Consider the following 16,432-nt stretch of genomic DNA (forward strand, 5'->3'; position numbering starts at 1 on the left):
TTATTACTTTATCACCGCCAGAAAGGACCATCAAGCTGAAAATAAAGCTGCCCCATGGACTTAGTTTTGTAATGAATAATGGTTATGACTCCTTAATGGCCCGATGTTTAATGCATGGTCCGGTGTAGTACCAAGCCATATTGACCAAGAAGCTCTCATAGTTTGATCCCTGGTCTCTTCAAAGAACTCTGATCTAGGTCAAGACAGCAGCGGAGACCCTACCACCAGTTTCAGTACCCCTGAGCTAAGGAGGAAACGCTAACTGGCAAGACCCATGGATCAAGAGTGGTACTAGAGTGGGACCATACCTCAGCATGTATCAGAGTACTCCTGAAGAGGAGGGAAAATGCAGGAAGAGGAATGACTGTTGCATGGGACTGGTTTCTGGGTTGTAATCTGACCCTCTGGGTTCACGTGACTGCAATAAACTAGTCAAACTTTGCCCTCATGGTTTATAGTGCCTTGTAGTCACTTCCAAGCCGGGAATACATTTGAAACCATAAACAGTCAAAGTAGTGCAAACAGTTTGAATGTATTCAAAAGTTATTTGCAAGGCAGTTGAGCTTCAATATGTTGTGTCAACAGAGAGGCTGTTGTGATCAAACAGAGTTACCTCATAGGCTTTCCACCACAGAGGGGCAACACAAACTGATGCACTAGTCTCGCTGATTACACCTGCGTAAGCTAATCGGTGTAACAATGTGTTCTTGTTTAAAAACCCCCCAAACATATTTATCACTGGGGAGTCTATAAAACCAGGAATGCATTTGAACCAGTGAAAGATCTCAGCAGCATTAACTGGTTGGTTGATGGTATAGAGAGATGCTCTTTACCATGATTCAAGAACGAATAGCCTTATCTCCCATTTACTAACAGAAAACCATAGCAGATGAATTCCTGTTTCTCAATCCTATTACCCTTTTGCCCAAATATCCTATTTTCTTTTGAAACCTTTAACTTTAAACTGTGTCCTCAAATCCTACGCCCAATGGAAGACTTGGCTGGATCCAAATATTATATACCTGTAGCTTTATCTGATCCTACCCTCGTTCTCCTCCTCTTAAGAGAGTGAAGTCCCAAAGTAGACAATTCTTCCTCCTAATGCAGGCCCTCATAAGTTCAAGAATCTGCCTCGTAGCCTCCTCTGGAGTCCCTCCAATAATTCAGCCTCTATTCCGTAAAACGGAGACCAAAACTGCACGCAGTACTGGAGATGTGGTCTCAGCAAGGCCAGGTACAACTTCATCACTACATTAGACTTATAATTCACATCCCAACATTTAATTTGCTTTCTTGGCTGCCTGTGAACCAATGGTTTTAATGATCCATCTACCAAAGCCCCCACAACTCTCTCCTGTTGCCTCCAGCACATTGTCATTCATATGCACTCCGCCTTCTCGCTGTTTCCACTGAATCTCATGACTTTACACTCAACTGTGTTGAATTCCATCTGCTGCCTCGTTGACCCAGTCTGTCCAGGTCCCCTTGGATTATAACATTGGGTGCAGTGGGCAATGACACTAATCAATTTGGAGTCATCCACAAGCATATGCTATACACGTTTAGTCACCCTTCTACGACAGGACATTACGTGGTCCCGACAGATCGGGCCTTGGCTTCATGCAGCATCAATCATCTCTGTCTGCATCAATCCTGTTCCAGTTCAACAACTCGTCCAATATTTTTTCCTTAAAACTTCCAGAATTAACAGTTTGTTTTGTGGGAGTCTTCCCCCAACATTTCCATGGCGACTCTGCAAGGAAAAGAAATTCCTTCTCAAGTCTTAAGTTTTTTTAAAAAAAAGTTGAGTATAGAAGTAATAATCCCATTCCAGAGCCATGTCCTGGAATAGCCCTGTGTGTTCTGTTTGGGTCAGAAAAGAATTTCATGTAATAGTGAATAGGAAGTGATTTGGTACATTGGAATTCTGTGTATGCACAGAGTTGTTCTTGGAGTGTGCTACAAACTGTGCTGACCATTTATGTAATTGTTGAATGTCTTTCTTTAGTAATTTCAAGTTTGAGTTTGTGGGGAGGGGCAGCTACTAACACATCTATAGTTCGTGGGCTGTGTCACGCTGTCCGGCAGGCACTAGGACCATGAAGAAGACCTTGATGCTATTCTAGTCTTTCCACCCGTTTCCTGCCAGATGGTATGTGTCTGGGGTTACAGATGACTGGATTACAATCCAAGGGAAAAAAAAAATAAGGTTAGATAACGTTTCGGTGCAACTATGAAGCTAAAACAAGTTAGTGGTGATATAATGAGGGAAGGGTTAACCAGACTGCTGTCAATTGGCAGTTTCAAATTGCCCCATGAGTCGGAGCTCCAAGATCCTTGGCTTTATAAACACAGGCATAGAGTACAAAAGCAAGGAAGTTATGCTAAACCTTTATAAATCACTGGTTAGGCCTCAGCTGGAGTATTGTGTCCAATTCTGGGCACCACACTTTAGGAAGGATGTCAAGGCCTTGGAGAGGGTGCAGAGGAGATTTACTAGAATGGTTCCAGGGATGCGGGACTTCAGTTATAAACAATTTTACAACACCAAGTTATAGTCCAGCAATTTTATTTTAAATTCACAAGCTTTCGGAGATTTTCTCCTTCCTCAGGCAAATGTTTCAAGATCTCCTTGAAAATCTCCGAAAGCTTGTGAATTTAAAATAAAATTGCTGGACTATAACTTGGTGTTGTAAAATTGTTTACAATTGTCAACCCCAGTCCATCACCGGCATCTCCACATCAGGACTTCAGTTAGTGGAGAGGCTGGGATTGTTACCCTTAGAACAGAGAAGGTTAAGGGGAGCTTTGATTGAGGTGTTCAAAATCATGAAGCGTTTTGATGGAGTAAATAATGAGAAACTGTTTCCAGTGGCAGAAGGGTCGGTAACCAGAGGATACAGATTTAAGGCAATTGGCAAAAGAATACTTGAAGGGGAAACGTTTGCAGGATTATGAGGAAAGAGCAGGGGGAGTGGGACTAATTGGATAGCTCTTTCAAAGAGCCAGCACAGGCACAATGGGCTGAATGGCCTCCTGCTGTGCTATATGATTCTTTGCAGTGTTGTGGAGTGTGAGGTCGCCGATTTATGACCACAATTCCTTCTAGTCTCTGCAAGGCACTGAGTGCAAGTTGGGAGGCCGATAGTCCATGTGTTGGGATGGTGGGTGAGGGCAGGTTAAGCTTGGCTATGATGCTCCTGGAAATCTTAACCCGCTCACAATCATTGCCCAGGCTCTCGCACGAATAATGGTGACTTGGGCAAAGTACCGGAGGATGATTGGCACCCAGGATACTGTCTGTCAAAGCCTTGGAGAGAGTGCAGAGGAGGTCAAGGAGAAAAAAATATATAATTAAAAAGATTTCACTTTTAACATCTTGGGAAAAGCTATTGTTTTACCTCCAGGATATCTATTCTTTTATTTTGTGAATGGGCCTATTGTCTGATTGAGTGAACATATTACGTCACTGATGAAATCCAGTCAGAAACACAAGCCTGTTCCTATTTATGAGACCATTTTATTCTAGTTTCTTATCTTAATCTTGTTCAAGGTATTTTACGTGTATTTATCTGTCCAACACACCCAGACTAGGAATGACTGTTTTCCCTCGTGTAATGTGAGGCTTTATTACTCAATTGTGTTGCAGTTCCAGGGACTTTCTGGTCTGACCTGAACGTCAACCTTAAAATGGCACCCCCTGCTGCACAAACGTGAGATTTCCATTTCCCAAAAGCCTGAGAAACAAGCTTGCTTAATGGACATCAATTTAGTGTTTAACTGAGCTTCAGACCCCATGTCCTCTCCATCACGAAGACTGCTTACTTTCACTTATGTAGCATTGCCTGCCTCTACCCCTACCTCTGCAGCTGAAACCTTCAAAGATGTCCTTCACCTCCAGGGCTCATCTACTTCAGTGCTTTCCTTGCTGGACTCCCATCCTCCACCATCCATAAACTCCACCTTGTCCAAAAGTGCTGCACGTATACTGACTTGTTCGCCCATCACCACAGTCCTTGCTACTTTGGTTCCCCAATGCTCTATTGAAATTCTTGTCCTCATCTTTAAATCTCTCTATAGCCTTGCCTCACCCTATCTCTGAACGCTCCTCCAGCCTTATATCTTCCCCCAAGTTCTCAGCTCCTCTGATTCCAGCCCCTTATGTACCCCACCCCTTCCCTTGCCTCACCATTGAATGTAAGGAATCTTACACCACCAGGTTATAGTCCAACAGTTTTGGACTATAACCACAACCTGGTGTTGGACTATAACCACAACCTGGTGTTGGACTATAACCACAACCTGGTGTTGGACTATAACCACAACCTGGTGTTGGACTATAACCACAACCTGGTGTTGGACTATAACCACAACCTGGTGTTGTAAGATTCCTTACATTTGTCCACCCCAGTCCATCACCGGCATCTCCACATCCTCACCATTGAAGGCATAGCCTTCTACTGTATGGGTCCTGCTCTCTTCAATTCCCTCTCTAAACCTCTTCCCCCTCTATTTCCTTTTGAAAACTCCTCAAAACCAATCTCTTTGACCAAGCTTCAGGTCACCCCTCCTAATCTCTCCTTTCTTGGCTGAGTTTCCACTTTCTATACACCTTCTGTGAAGAGCCTTGGGAAATTTTTTTCACATTAAACGTACTATATAAATGGATGATATTACTGTTGTTTCAGAATAGTTTTAGACTCGTCTTGCAGGTTCATTGGCATTTATCTTGGCCAAACATATCTGACTGGGATTTCAAGGCATCCAAGAAGAGAGTCTCATCTCTTCCTGGCTTGGCTTTGGACATTGGGTCCATAAGTGTTAAAGACCTATCTTTGTAACTCATTTATTTCCCATATAATTCATTAGGTTTTTGGCTATCAGGACACAACAATGGAATTTGATTTTGATAGAAAGGATACTAGTTTACGGAACACATCAATTCCAATATTGGGCAGAATCTAAAACCGGGCAGCTAATATGGATGAGAGGTTGGGAGGCAATATGATTAAATCAGTTATTAGACGAGCTTTACTTGTGCATTTGGAGTCCTTGGTGATTCTTTATCGAGTTACATCGAAACTACAGCACAGAAACGGGCCATTCGGCCCAACTGGTCTATGCCGGTGTTTATACTCCTCACGAGCCTCCTTCCTCCCTACTTCATCTTACCCTATCAGGATATCCTTCTATTCCTTTCTCCCTCATGTGTTTATCCAGCTTCCCATTAAATGCATCTATGCTATTTGTCTCAACTACTCCTTGTGGTAGGGAGTTCCACATTCTCACCACTCTTTGAGTAAAGAAGTTTCTCCTGAATTCCCTACTTTTTATGTATATGGCCTCTAAATTTTGGACTCCCCCATGAATGGAGACATTTTCTCTCTGTCTACCCTATCAAACCCTGACATTATATTAAAGACCTCTATCAGGTCTCCCCTCAGCCTTTTCTTTTCTAGAGAAGAGGCCCGGCTCGTTTAGTCTTTCCTGACCAGGATGTCCTCTCAGTCCTGGTGTCTTCCTTGTGAATCTTTTTTTGCACCCTCTCCAATGCCTCTATATCCTTTCTATAATCTGGAGACCAGAACTGTGCACAATACTCCGTGTGTGGTCTAACCAAGGTTATATTGGGCAGATTGAACCGAGATGAGGAGACATTTCTTCACTCAGAGGGTGGTGAACCTGTGGAATTCTCTACGACAGAAGGCAGTGGAGGCCAAGTCATTAAATATATTCAAGAAGGAGATAGATATATTTCTTAATGCTCAAGGGATATGGGGAAAAAGCGGGAACAGGATACTGAGTTAGACAATCAGCCATGATCATTTTGAATGGCGGAGCAGGCCCGAATGGCCCACTCTTGCTCCTATTTTCTATGAAAATGTGGGGTCAGTTGAGACCGATTGCATTTGTCGATATTGAAAATGGTGCAGCTCAGACGCACTGTGACGGAGAATGCTCTGAGGCAGGTTCCTGCCCCAACCTTCTGCTTGCTAATAGCCGTACTGCTGTGGCACATAATGCAGAGAGAAAACAGTGCAGCTGCCCACGGGAAGAGAGGAAAGATCAGAGGAACTTCTGGCTGGGGCTTCTGGAGAAGACCATTGGGGGTGATCTGATGGCATGTTACCAGGAGTATAGAAGGTTAAGGAGTGATTTGATTGAGATTCTTAGGAGTTTTGAAAGGAATTGATGGGGTAGATGGAGAGAAACTTTTTCCGCTGGTGGGGGAGTCTAGGACAAGGGGACATAACCTTAAAATCAGAGCCAGGCCGTTCAGGAGAGAAATTAGGAAACACTTCTTCACGCAAAGGGTGGTAGAAATGTGGAACTCTTCCCCCAGAATAAGCAGTAGATGCTCATTAATAACTTTAAATCTGAGATTGATGGATTTTTGCTAGCCAAGGGTATTAAGGGATATGGAACCAAGACAGGTAAATGGAGTTAGGATACAGATCAGCCCCGATCTCATTGAATGGTAGAATAGGCTCGAGGGACTGAATGGCCTCCTCCTGTTCCTATGTACCCACTACCCTCATGCCTAGAATGGAGCAATAAAGTGGGAAAGTATCCTGTTTTTTTTTTAAAAATCAATCTTTATGTTGAACTTTAATCAATGGCAAAATGAAAATGGCGGCCATGGTGATGTATTTGTCTTGCAAGTCACCAGAGCTCGATCGTATGCAGAGAGGGTTGCAGTGTGTCGGTTGGCAGAGTTGATGATGGTTCTTTACCCGTTGTACCCAGTGTAAGAAACCTGAGAGGCAAAGATCAATAAAGCCCCCTGAAGTATGGACTTCCCCCGGGGAGGGGGTTGGAACAAGTTACTGCTTTGAAAATTCACCCGTGCCCTGAATACAGCCTTGTAATGGGAGTTTTAAACCCAAAATAACCCGATCGTGCTGTATCACTTACCCGTGATGCTGTTCAGGAAAAGATGTCATGGTAACTGAGGCTTAAGTAATGAAGTTGGCATATTCTGATCCGAGAAACCTGAGAATACAGTATTCCAATCGAGAGATGGGATAGGATTCGCCCAGCTAAAGGGGGGATTCTCCCCTGTCCCCACATCGTGTTTCCCTCTAGGGGGGGGGGCTCTTGTTTTTGCTGCCGTAGTCTTTGTATGTCCGCACGGCCGCCCCTTTCACTGACCCAGTTTTGTTCCTTGCAGCTCGCCGTGTCGGAGGATCTCAGTCACCTTCCACCAGAGCAGCGCAGAAAGAAACTTCAGCAGAAAATCGATAATCTCAACAAGGATCTACAGAAACAAGTCGACCAGAGGTAAATTCGATAAACTTATTGTACGTGGGTGGGGTGGGAAACTGGACCAAATGTTTGGTTTGTGGGCTTCAGGAACCTCAAGAGATAGCCCTGTGATCTCTCTGTTTTGTAATCGGATAGGGTATTGCAGTGCACAGTGACCTGTGGCCCCAATCCCAGTAGGGTTGGGGCAGTGTTCGAATTACTTGCTGTCTGGCCTACCTTCTCCCTTGCAGACTCAATAACCAGGTGTTTTATGCTTGCTTTTGTCTTGATGGTGACTGTCCCACTGTATCTAAAAGTGTCTCATTCCCTGATAAATAGCCTAGGGACGGGGAGACCAATTGGAATTGCCTCTGCTGCTGCCCTGGCTGAGATCAGCACAGATTAGTCGTTGAAACTGTGAACTTCATGGTGTTTTTGCCTCTTCTAAAATAACCAATAAGGAGACACTGGATTGCCCCAGTGCAATCAACCATAAACCAAAGCAAAATGCCCCCGCATTTTAGAGACGCACAACTAATAAAGAAATGAACCATAAAAAAAACGACGGAAACTTATAGACCTAAATATTAATGTTGTTACTAGTGTCCACTACAGTCTCCAGTCCCACAGGGCCCACCGGTCGCAGAAACAATGCTTCAGTTCCATTGAATAAGGCGCCTGGCATAAACGCCCCTCTTTCTCACTCTTTAAAAGTTCTTTTCCTTTTTTTATGCCCCCAACCTAAACGGGAAACATTGACCTGACACCCCCTTCCCCCCCCATCTCCAGTTTGGGTGGGGGCGGACTGACCCCCGCCTCCGGTTCGGGTGCAGAGGAGTGAATGTACTGACCGAACCACCAGGAGACCTCATGGGCAAGTTCAACTATTGGCCTTATAAGGAAACCATGTTGGAATGGCGATGGCTAACATTGCAGCTGTGAGATGTTTTAACTCTTCTCTCTCCAACTGATACTGTTACTGTAAGTTATTGTAAATAAGCATTTAGACTGCGGTGATTGGTTGGTGAACCACACGATGATGGTTTTAGTTACTTCTGGTCTGCTCCTGATCGAGGTGGGTGAATGAAGGGAACTGTTCTGATCAGTGTATGTGAAATAACTGGTTTATTTTATTTGTGCCTTTTTTATTTAAAGGGAGGAAATAAAACCAAACTCTGTGCTTGGCCAGTCATGTACGCTAGTGATTCATGTGTTCTTTGTATTTCGAGAACAAGCCGATTATCTCCATTGCCCAACCCCTATTAAATTACGTCCATAAAATTAAGCCTTTATTGTGCTCGTAGTTAGGCTTTTGACAGCGGCAAACTTGTATTTCTCATTTTATTGATTCTTGTATTAAATTCACTGAGCTCTTGTATCTTTGTATTGTGTCTTTGTATTTTATGATGGAATATCGACTGGACTAACCCCACTCGCGATTGTTGCTACGGTGATGCTATAGGCTAGAGGTGTGTGTGTCAAACCAAGGCTTATGGGTCACATGCCGTAATAATCAGGCCCACAAGACCTGGCCAACTCTGTCCTATTTTTGCTTATTTCTTATACGTCCCCCTTCACATTTAGTGGGTCCAGAGGTTTGGAAAGGACTGTTCTTTGCACTCTTGACTCACTGGTGGATAAATGTTAAATCAGAACACTCCGATCTGTTAGTATCACCAACTTAAGATCTATGAGAATTAATGGGGACATGGATTTAGGCTCCATCATATGAACCGACTTGACCCACAGAGATAAAACATTTGGACATTCCCATTATAGGCCGCTGCTTGTAACTAAGTTAATGTTGCAAAATCTTCCCAGTTTGAAATTGATGATGAAGCAGTGCTATTAGCCACAAAGAGCCTTGTACAAACAACCCTTTCTTTTTATTTCTTTCCCACTCTTTAAATGTTTGTTACCTTTTTTGTGCCCCCACCTAAAGAGGAAATATTAACCTGACCTCATCTCCATTAGAGACGCAAGCAGCCTGGGATCCCCTGTCTCCCGTTCAGATGCAGGCAGACTGGGACCCCCCCCCACCCAGCCTCCCGTGCAGATGCAGGCAGCCTGGGTCCCGCCCCCACCTCACGTGCAGAGTTAATTGATCTGAGTTGGAACGGCAGTGGGGGACACTGGATTAGGGAAGGAGATGAAAATCAGCTCGATTTCCCCTTCCTGGTAGCCTTGCACGTGTGGGTAACTGGAGAGGACAGCATTAGGCTTGGCAGTGACGCCCAACATGCTCAACAAGACTGCCCAACATTCACCGTTTAGGCACGTACATGAAGACTAGCATTTTGGGTGAGGTACTAGAGGGTAGCTGGAACCAGTGGATCTGAACCCCAGCACGAGTCAGCACCACCAGGAGAGGAGTGGATAGAATTGGTTTATATATATTTTTTTTAAACTGTAAATGAAGGGTTAATGTCCTGCCTTGTCTCACTCACAGGGAAGCTTTAGATAAAATGAAAGATGTTTATCAACGGAACCCACAAATGGGTGATCCAAACAGCCTTGAGCCCAGAATAACTGAGACTAATCAGCACATCGACAGACTACGTCAAGAGGTTCAGAAGTACGAGGTAAGATAGTAATATTGTTTACTGTTTGGGGGGCGGGGGGGAAGGAGGGGATGGGAGAGAGTTATATGTGAGTCAGTAGTGATTAAGAAACATCAACAGGAGTATGCCCTATGGGAGCTTTGTACGACTTGGCTGGGGTGTAGTGGTATTGACTGTTAAGAGACATGTTATTTGTACTTGGATAAAGGGCACGAAACTAACCCTCAATATAGGACACTGGCCCTCTGAGAATTGGTCTATTGGGCAACGTGTGTGGCAAAATACAGCTTTCTGACCGATCTCAGGGTTCCTATTCTCGGTTACACGTTGAGGAAGAGACTCCTCCCCGCACGGTGGACACCCCAGGGCAGCATTGGCCGAAGCCCTGGAGTCCGATGCCTTACGCAACCCCCCCTCGGTTGGGGAATGGAGCCGGGGGAGGAAGGGAGGGACAACTTTGAAGGATGAGAGAAAAATGTATTCCAAATTGGATGTAAAAGATGCTGCACCATTTGTCTTGTCGACAATGAACCTTTTCTCCCTCCCCTCCCAGTTCTGGCTGACCGATGCAGAAAGGAAAGTGGTTTCGCGAAGTGACAGCTGTGTGCAAAATAGGGTCCACAATGACCGTTCCCCCTCCATGAACAACAATGGGTCGCATGACAAGGAAAGGTAAGTGAAATGATTAGATCACTTCTCCAGATTCTCCCACTTTTCACTGGCAACGCTGACCACTTATTTTGCACCCTGTTCTCGTTAAGGCCAGCAAATGGAACGTGTTTCTGTTTTTTTCGCCCAGTGTTGCTGTAAACCACTGCCAGCTCAGACTCGCGCTAACCAAACTCTTTAACGCTTCTTCCAATCCAGCCCAGCAATGTACCTCAATCCCTCACTCGGTGGAGCGCTACTACTGCGCCAGTTGGTCCAATTTGGATTCAGGAATACTGGGGCTAATTTTGGTTCATTAGGATGATTTATTTACCTGGGACACTGGCTGCACGATAGGCCCAGAAATCTTGTACAGTAAGAAGCAGGAACAGGCATGGGTTTTTACCAGTAAAAAGAAAGCTTTGCATTTATATAGCATCTTTCCGGATGTCCCAAAGCGCTTTACAGCCAATGAAGTAATTTTGATGTGTAGTCACTGTTTTAACTTAGGGAAACGTGGCAGCCAATTTGTGCACAGCAAGGTCCCACAAACAGCAGTACGATACTAACCAGATAATCTGCTTTAGTGATGTTGGTTAAGGGATAAATATTAGCTAGAACACAGGAGAACTCCCCTGTTCTTCAAAATGGTGCCATGGAATCTTTTATGTCCACCTGAGTGGGCAGACGGGGGTCTCTGTTTAACGTCTCGTCTGAAAGACGGCACCTCCGACAGTGAAGCACTCCCTCAGTACTGCACTGGGAGTGTTAGCCTGGATTTTTGTGCTCGTGTCTCTGGAGTGGGACTTGAACCCACGAACTTCTGAGTCAGAGATGAGCGTGCCACAGCTAACACCTAAGTATCTAAATTCAATTCAGAATTGGTTTCAAAAGATTGAGCATTTGCAATAAATTTTTTTTCTTCTTGAACCAGCCCAGACACAACTTACTCTGACGATAGCGGCCAGGAACCATTGCCACAGCCTCCCGCCCTGTCAGAATTTGATGACTTTGATGAGGAAGATATCGTTCAACCAATAGGAAATGCAACTGCTCTGTATCCATTTGACGGTAAGAAGGGCGACCTTACTGAAAGACCCACGACTGCTGAAGCTTTAGAAAGTGGTGCTGCCGAGAATACCAACCTTTCAGTCTTGTCCTAGACCACAAAGTGCAAAATTGCTGGGTCACATCTGCATGTTATCCCTTCTCCCATTTTAAAAAATGGCAGCTCTATCGCAAGTGACCTAAAATATTTGAAACAAAATAAATAATAGGTTGTAAGAAAATCGGGAAGGTGGGAGAGACCAATTGGTTTGTGGATAACAAGTATGGTTTATTGAATTATAGAATACAAAGTATAATCTACTTGAGATTTAAGCAGTAGTTACAGGGAAAGCGATATTATCCTCTCGGAGGCATGCTCTTCTTTCTCCTCACGCCAAATCACTTGCTGTGTTCCTACTTATATACTCATCATCACCCACTGCTTCCCATATAAAGTGGTTTTCCTAACTTGCCATTAATTGCACCCAATTTCTAAGTTACCATGGTTATATTAGTTCCAACAGGATTACCTATATTTACAAGGTCCTACTGAAGATTTTTCATGTGCCAACACTAAGCCAGTACCAATGACAAAGTCACAGGGCACCAATCAATCACAGGTAGAACCTCTTATTTGATGTGCACCAAATGCAACCTTTGTGCATAGTTACTAGAATCCTATTCAGCTCCTGCCTCTTCACTGAGCCTAATCAATGGCTTGGTGGTTTGTGTTTGTTGCCCTATTGAGAACAGTTTTCCAGACTAGTCGAATACCTCTTATTTACCCAACTGTAGCAGCAAGTTCAGAAGCTCTTTGTGTGTTTCCTGTACTTTTTTTCTTCCTTGTATTGAGCTGTGGTTTAGTTGCAGTCAGCCCTCCGGTATCTCACTCAAGTCACTATTCTTTGTGTTTAAGCCTAGACGCTGCGTTTGGGTGGACTATCTAAATGCAGGGGCGCTGTAGCTGACTGCGATCTCGTTCTCGCTTAACGGTCACACGTGCTCTGTCCAGCAGGGGTCGCTGGATAGCAAGCTGGAGCAGAAATCATGACTTATCGCTTCCTTGTATGTGTCCCGCCCCACCCCACCAAATTCACGGACAATGAGGCCAACTGTAGCACTATCTGATTGAGATTTGCTAACTTGGCCGAGATCTGGGAATGAACTTTGAACCATCTTTGCATAGCTCAGTACCACACCACACGGTGCGATTCACCATTAAGCCATCGGGGGAGCCCTCACTTTTTTTAACATCACCCTTTGCACTTTGCCCCCTCCCATCTCCCTTTCTGTTTCAATAATGGTTGACCTGAGGAGAGAACGAGGCCTTGTGCTCGATGTCATCGGCTCTTGAGCACCGTAGAGGCCAGTGATGCGCCAATTGAAAGACAGTGCAGGCAAAACCATGAGTTACAGTCTGGTAACGGTTTGTCCCTTGCAGGCAACAGCGAAGGAACCATTGCGATGGCCGAAGGAGAGATGCTGCATCTGATTGAGGAGGACAAGGGTGATGGGTGGACACGGGTCCGGCGGAGTGATGGGGAGGAAGGCTATGTGCCAACGTCCTACGTGAAGACCATCCTCGGCAGGAAGTGAGCCAGGGTGCCGCCAGCGGCCATAGGACATGTACCCTCTGGTTCAGGGTGTCTTGTCTTCCTTCTTTGAACCAGTGCGGAGGAGACGGAACTTTCTATGGGACGGATAGCTCCGTGGAAAAGTGGGAGAGGGGACAAGGGGTTACCGACCTTTACTGGTGTTCACATTGGAAAACCTGAGAGTCACTTAGTTACATTTGTAATACCTTTGACACATAATTAGGACAGCATCTTTGATCTTTCAGTTCACTGTAGGAAGACTCTTTGCCCAGTTGGACATAATCGACGCAGTTCACGCTGGTACAGTAAATCCTGCTCTAATGTACATATTGTGTAGTAATAATTGTATTTAGGGGTGAGCTCCCAACTTTTAATTGCCGATCACTGATGCCATTTTATATAGATATTTTACATAGAATATACATTTCTTTTATGCACAATTGTGGAATCATTTGGATGGGAAAGAGGACGACACAGAGAGTGCACCTGGAGTCTGATTTAAGGGCATGTACCATCTAGATGATATTGCTCACAGGCAGAGAAAAAACTGGTTTTCCAAAGCATCTCATTGGTGTCATGGCACTGTTTGAAGTGTTTGCAAAGCCTACGAGGATTGGACTGCTGGCTGGATGAGCACCATCTGTTTCGAAAGCACTGGACATTGAGTCACAAAAGCCAGCCTGGTCATGGCACCGCCTGTGGCCTTCGACGAGTGAATGGATTGCTTGAAGTTGACACTGAGATGAGGCCTGCCCTTGAGTTTAGGCAATAGAATACAGGGTTCTTAAATGGATAGGTGCCAGAGGAGCAAAGATTTCCCCCAACACTGCTCAATGATGCTCCAGATGGTGCTGTTTATCAGCCTTGTGGGATTTTTGGGAATCGGAAGAGTAAGTATTGGGCTGCCTCCGGAAATTTAAATAAAAGGGGCGGGCGGCAGTCCCAGTTGAGACTGGCATACCTGTTCACACTTCAATCGTATAGTTTCAATGTGACTAAAATTGAATCTTTGCCGAATTTATTGGCGTTTTAAGTGTAAATTATTATTGTTTTTAAATGAGTTCTGTCCGAAGTCGGATGTGAGTCAAGCATGGCAGGAGGGCAGTTCCAGTCCTGATGCTAATCTGGGGAGTCCTAACTTGGACAATCATGATGATTCTTTGTGGAACCTTGTGAGCAATCCAGAATGTAGCCCATTTGTTGAATCGTGGTGAAAAACGATATGATAATGGACCATGTGATGCCGTAAATATATACAGCACTTCATGTTACAATAGGACAGTAACATGGTTGTTTTCCCACACAGTTTTAATTCTGTAATAAAATACTATTCCAACCAAGGACTCCATGTCTGTCACCTCTTCCTTGTAAATACACATCAGCTTTCGAAGGAATTCTCCAGAGGCCTTGGTTCCCCCCACAGGCTCAGTCCTTAATCAAGTCTATCGTGCAGCAAGCAGGCACAAAGCAGAAGATTGGAGGGAGTCATTCTGGGATCTGTTAGAGGGGCCAAGGAGTAAGGTACAGGGAGAAAATACCTCCTTTGCTCCATCTCTGGTGCCTTTCCCATTTCTCACACTGAAAGCTACTCAACTTTACACAATGCCTTTCAATGGCTATCTTTGGAAGCACGAAAAGCGTAAATAATGTTATTTTCAAACTTTTATTTCTCCCCTCCTCTGCAGAGGGCACTGACTCTCACCTGGGTACAGTTCCAGAGGCGCTGGGCACTCTGATACCTAGCCCAGGTCGCCATTCACCTGCGTGCCGTGATTCGGCTATTTGACTGCAGGAGACCTCACAGCCCAGCTCAATCCTGTCCTCACCTACTGTACACACAGCAGTGGATGGCAACCGAGAGCAGGAGACTTGGAACCTGTGCAGCAGTCTTATGAAGCACTTCTATTTGTAGTGCCCCAGTAAGAGGACAGGCTGTTCCAAGCCAACATACTGGGGTTTAGTTTTAGTGAACATTTAGACTATTTAATCATACTTGTGACCCATCCTGTACTCTGGCTTCAGCTAGCTTCCATGTGCTATGGCGATCAACCACTACTTGTATTTATATCATGTAGAGAAAAGAAACAGAGGAGAAGCAACAGGCAGTGAGCCTTTGAGAGGGAAGTTAGGAGACGTGACCAAATGCTTGGTTGAAGAAACGAGTTTTGAGAAGGACTTGAAAGGTGGGAAGGAGGTAGCAGAGCAGTTTGGGGAGGGGGTTGCCAGAGAGTACGGCCTGAGAGTCAGGCTGCAGCATTACAAGGCACCCGTCCTGTTGAAAAATGCACAATTATGCAGCATATTGAGCAGTAGTGACGTTGGAACGGGGAGCAGTAGTGGGTGGGACTGTGCTCTTGTCCGATGCTCAACGGGGCTCTGACCTGTGAGGAACATAGGAACAGGAGTAGGCCATTCAGCCCCTCTAGCCTGCTCTGCCATTTGATAAGATCATGGCTGATCTGTGATCTAACTCCATATACCTGCCTTTGGCCCATATCCCTTATTACCTTTGGTTGGCAAAATATACCAACAAACAAGGGCTAGGCTCTTTCCCACAGAGTTGGAAGGGAGCCATTCCTTTGGGTAATACCCCTCTCCGCCCTGCCCCCCCCCCCCCCCCCGGTAGCAGGTTTATGTATGGCATCGACTAAGTCTCTCAGGTCAAGTAGCTCAGCTGCTCTCTTGGCTGGTCAGCACAGGGTGACCCAGAGGGAAAGGGGGAATAAATAACCTTTAACAATGGGGAGAATTGCAGTTAGAGAAAAAACACCATTTCTTGAAGGTGTAACAGAACAGCATTGTTGATATGCACTCCAGTGGGGCACAGACAGGGTGCAGTGGGAGCTCATCCTTTGGTCAGTTGGGGTACGTCTTGCTGGTGTAATGCACATGTACACATCTCTCATTTCCTAGTGGGCGAACTCAGCTCCTGGAAGGGAAGAATTGTCTTGGTCCGTCTGTGTAGTGACACCGTGGACATATTCTTTTTGAAGGCACTGATAGTGTGGTTAAACAAAGTGGGGAGAGCAATTCTTTCACTCTTCCCTCCCCTCTTTACGATGTGGTATGTATACAGATGGAGGAGATCCCAGTTTAGAATCCCTGGTCTGTGTTGAGTCAGCAGATCTCAGCCAGGGCGTTGGTCGGGGAACTGTTAATCGCCCTTCGGTCCCCAAACCAAGTAGCGGAAAAATCAACCGGGCTCCTCCTCTTCCTGGTCACTACCAGGTGACCCTTCTGGACAACGAGTGTGTGTGTGTGCATGCGCATCAGGTGAGGGCTTGGCTGTGATGCCCTCCCGTCAGATAGTTACCAGGCGCTCGCCGTTCAGGCTCA

General features: G+C 45.2%; 1 protein-coding gene across 2 annotated transcripts in view; it reads left to right on the top strand.

The window, feature by feature from the left end:
• trip10a (thyroid hormone receptor interactor 10a) overlaps window positions 1–14,439 on the top strand; it is a 100,232-nt gene extending 85,793 nt beyond the window's left edge. For both annotated transcript variants that reach the window (XM_067973022.1, XM_067973023.1), the window contains 5 exons: window positions 7,172–7,281; window positions 9,695–9,827; window positions 10,360–10,478; window positions 11,389–11,525; window positions 12,943–14,439. In XM_067973022.1, coding sequence (XP_067829123.1) covers window positions 7,172–7,281; window positions 9,695–9,827; window positions 10,360–10,478; window positions 11,389–11,525; window positions 12,943–13,097 — 654 coding nt within the window. In that variant the 3' untranslated portion in view covers window positions 13,098–14,439. The remainder of the gene's footprint in view (window positions 1–7,171; window positions 7,282–9,694; window positions 9,828–10,359; window positions 10,479–11,388; window positions 11,526–12,942) is intronic.
• Window positions 14,440–16,432: the final 1,993 nt, after the last annotated feature.

The sequence above is a fragment of the Heptranchias perlo genome, chromosome 37 (genome assembly GCF_035084215.1).
Source record: "Heptranchias perlo isolate sHepPer1 chromosome 37, sHepPer1.hap1, whole genome shotgun sequence".
Lineage (NCBI taxonomy): Eukaryota > Metazoa > Chordata > Chondrichthyes > Hexanchiformes > Hexanchidae > Heptranchias > Heptranchias perlo.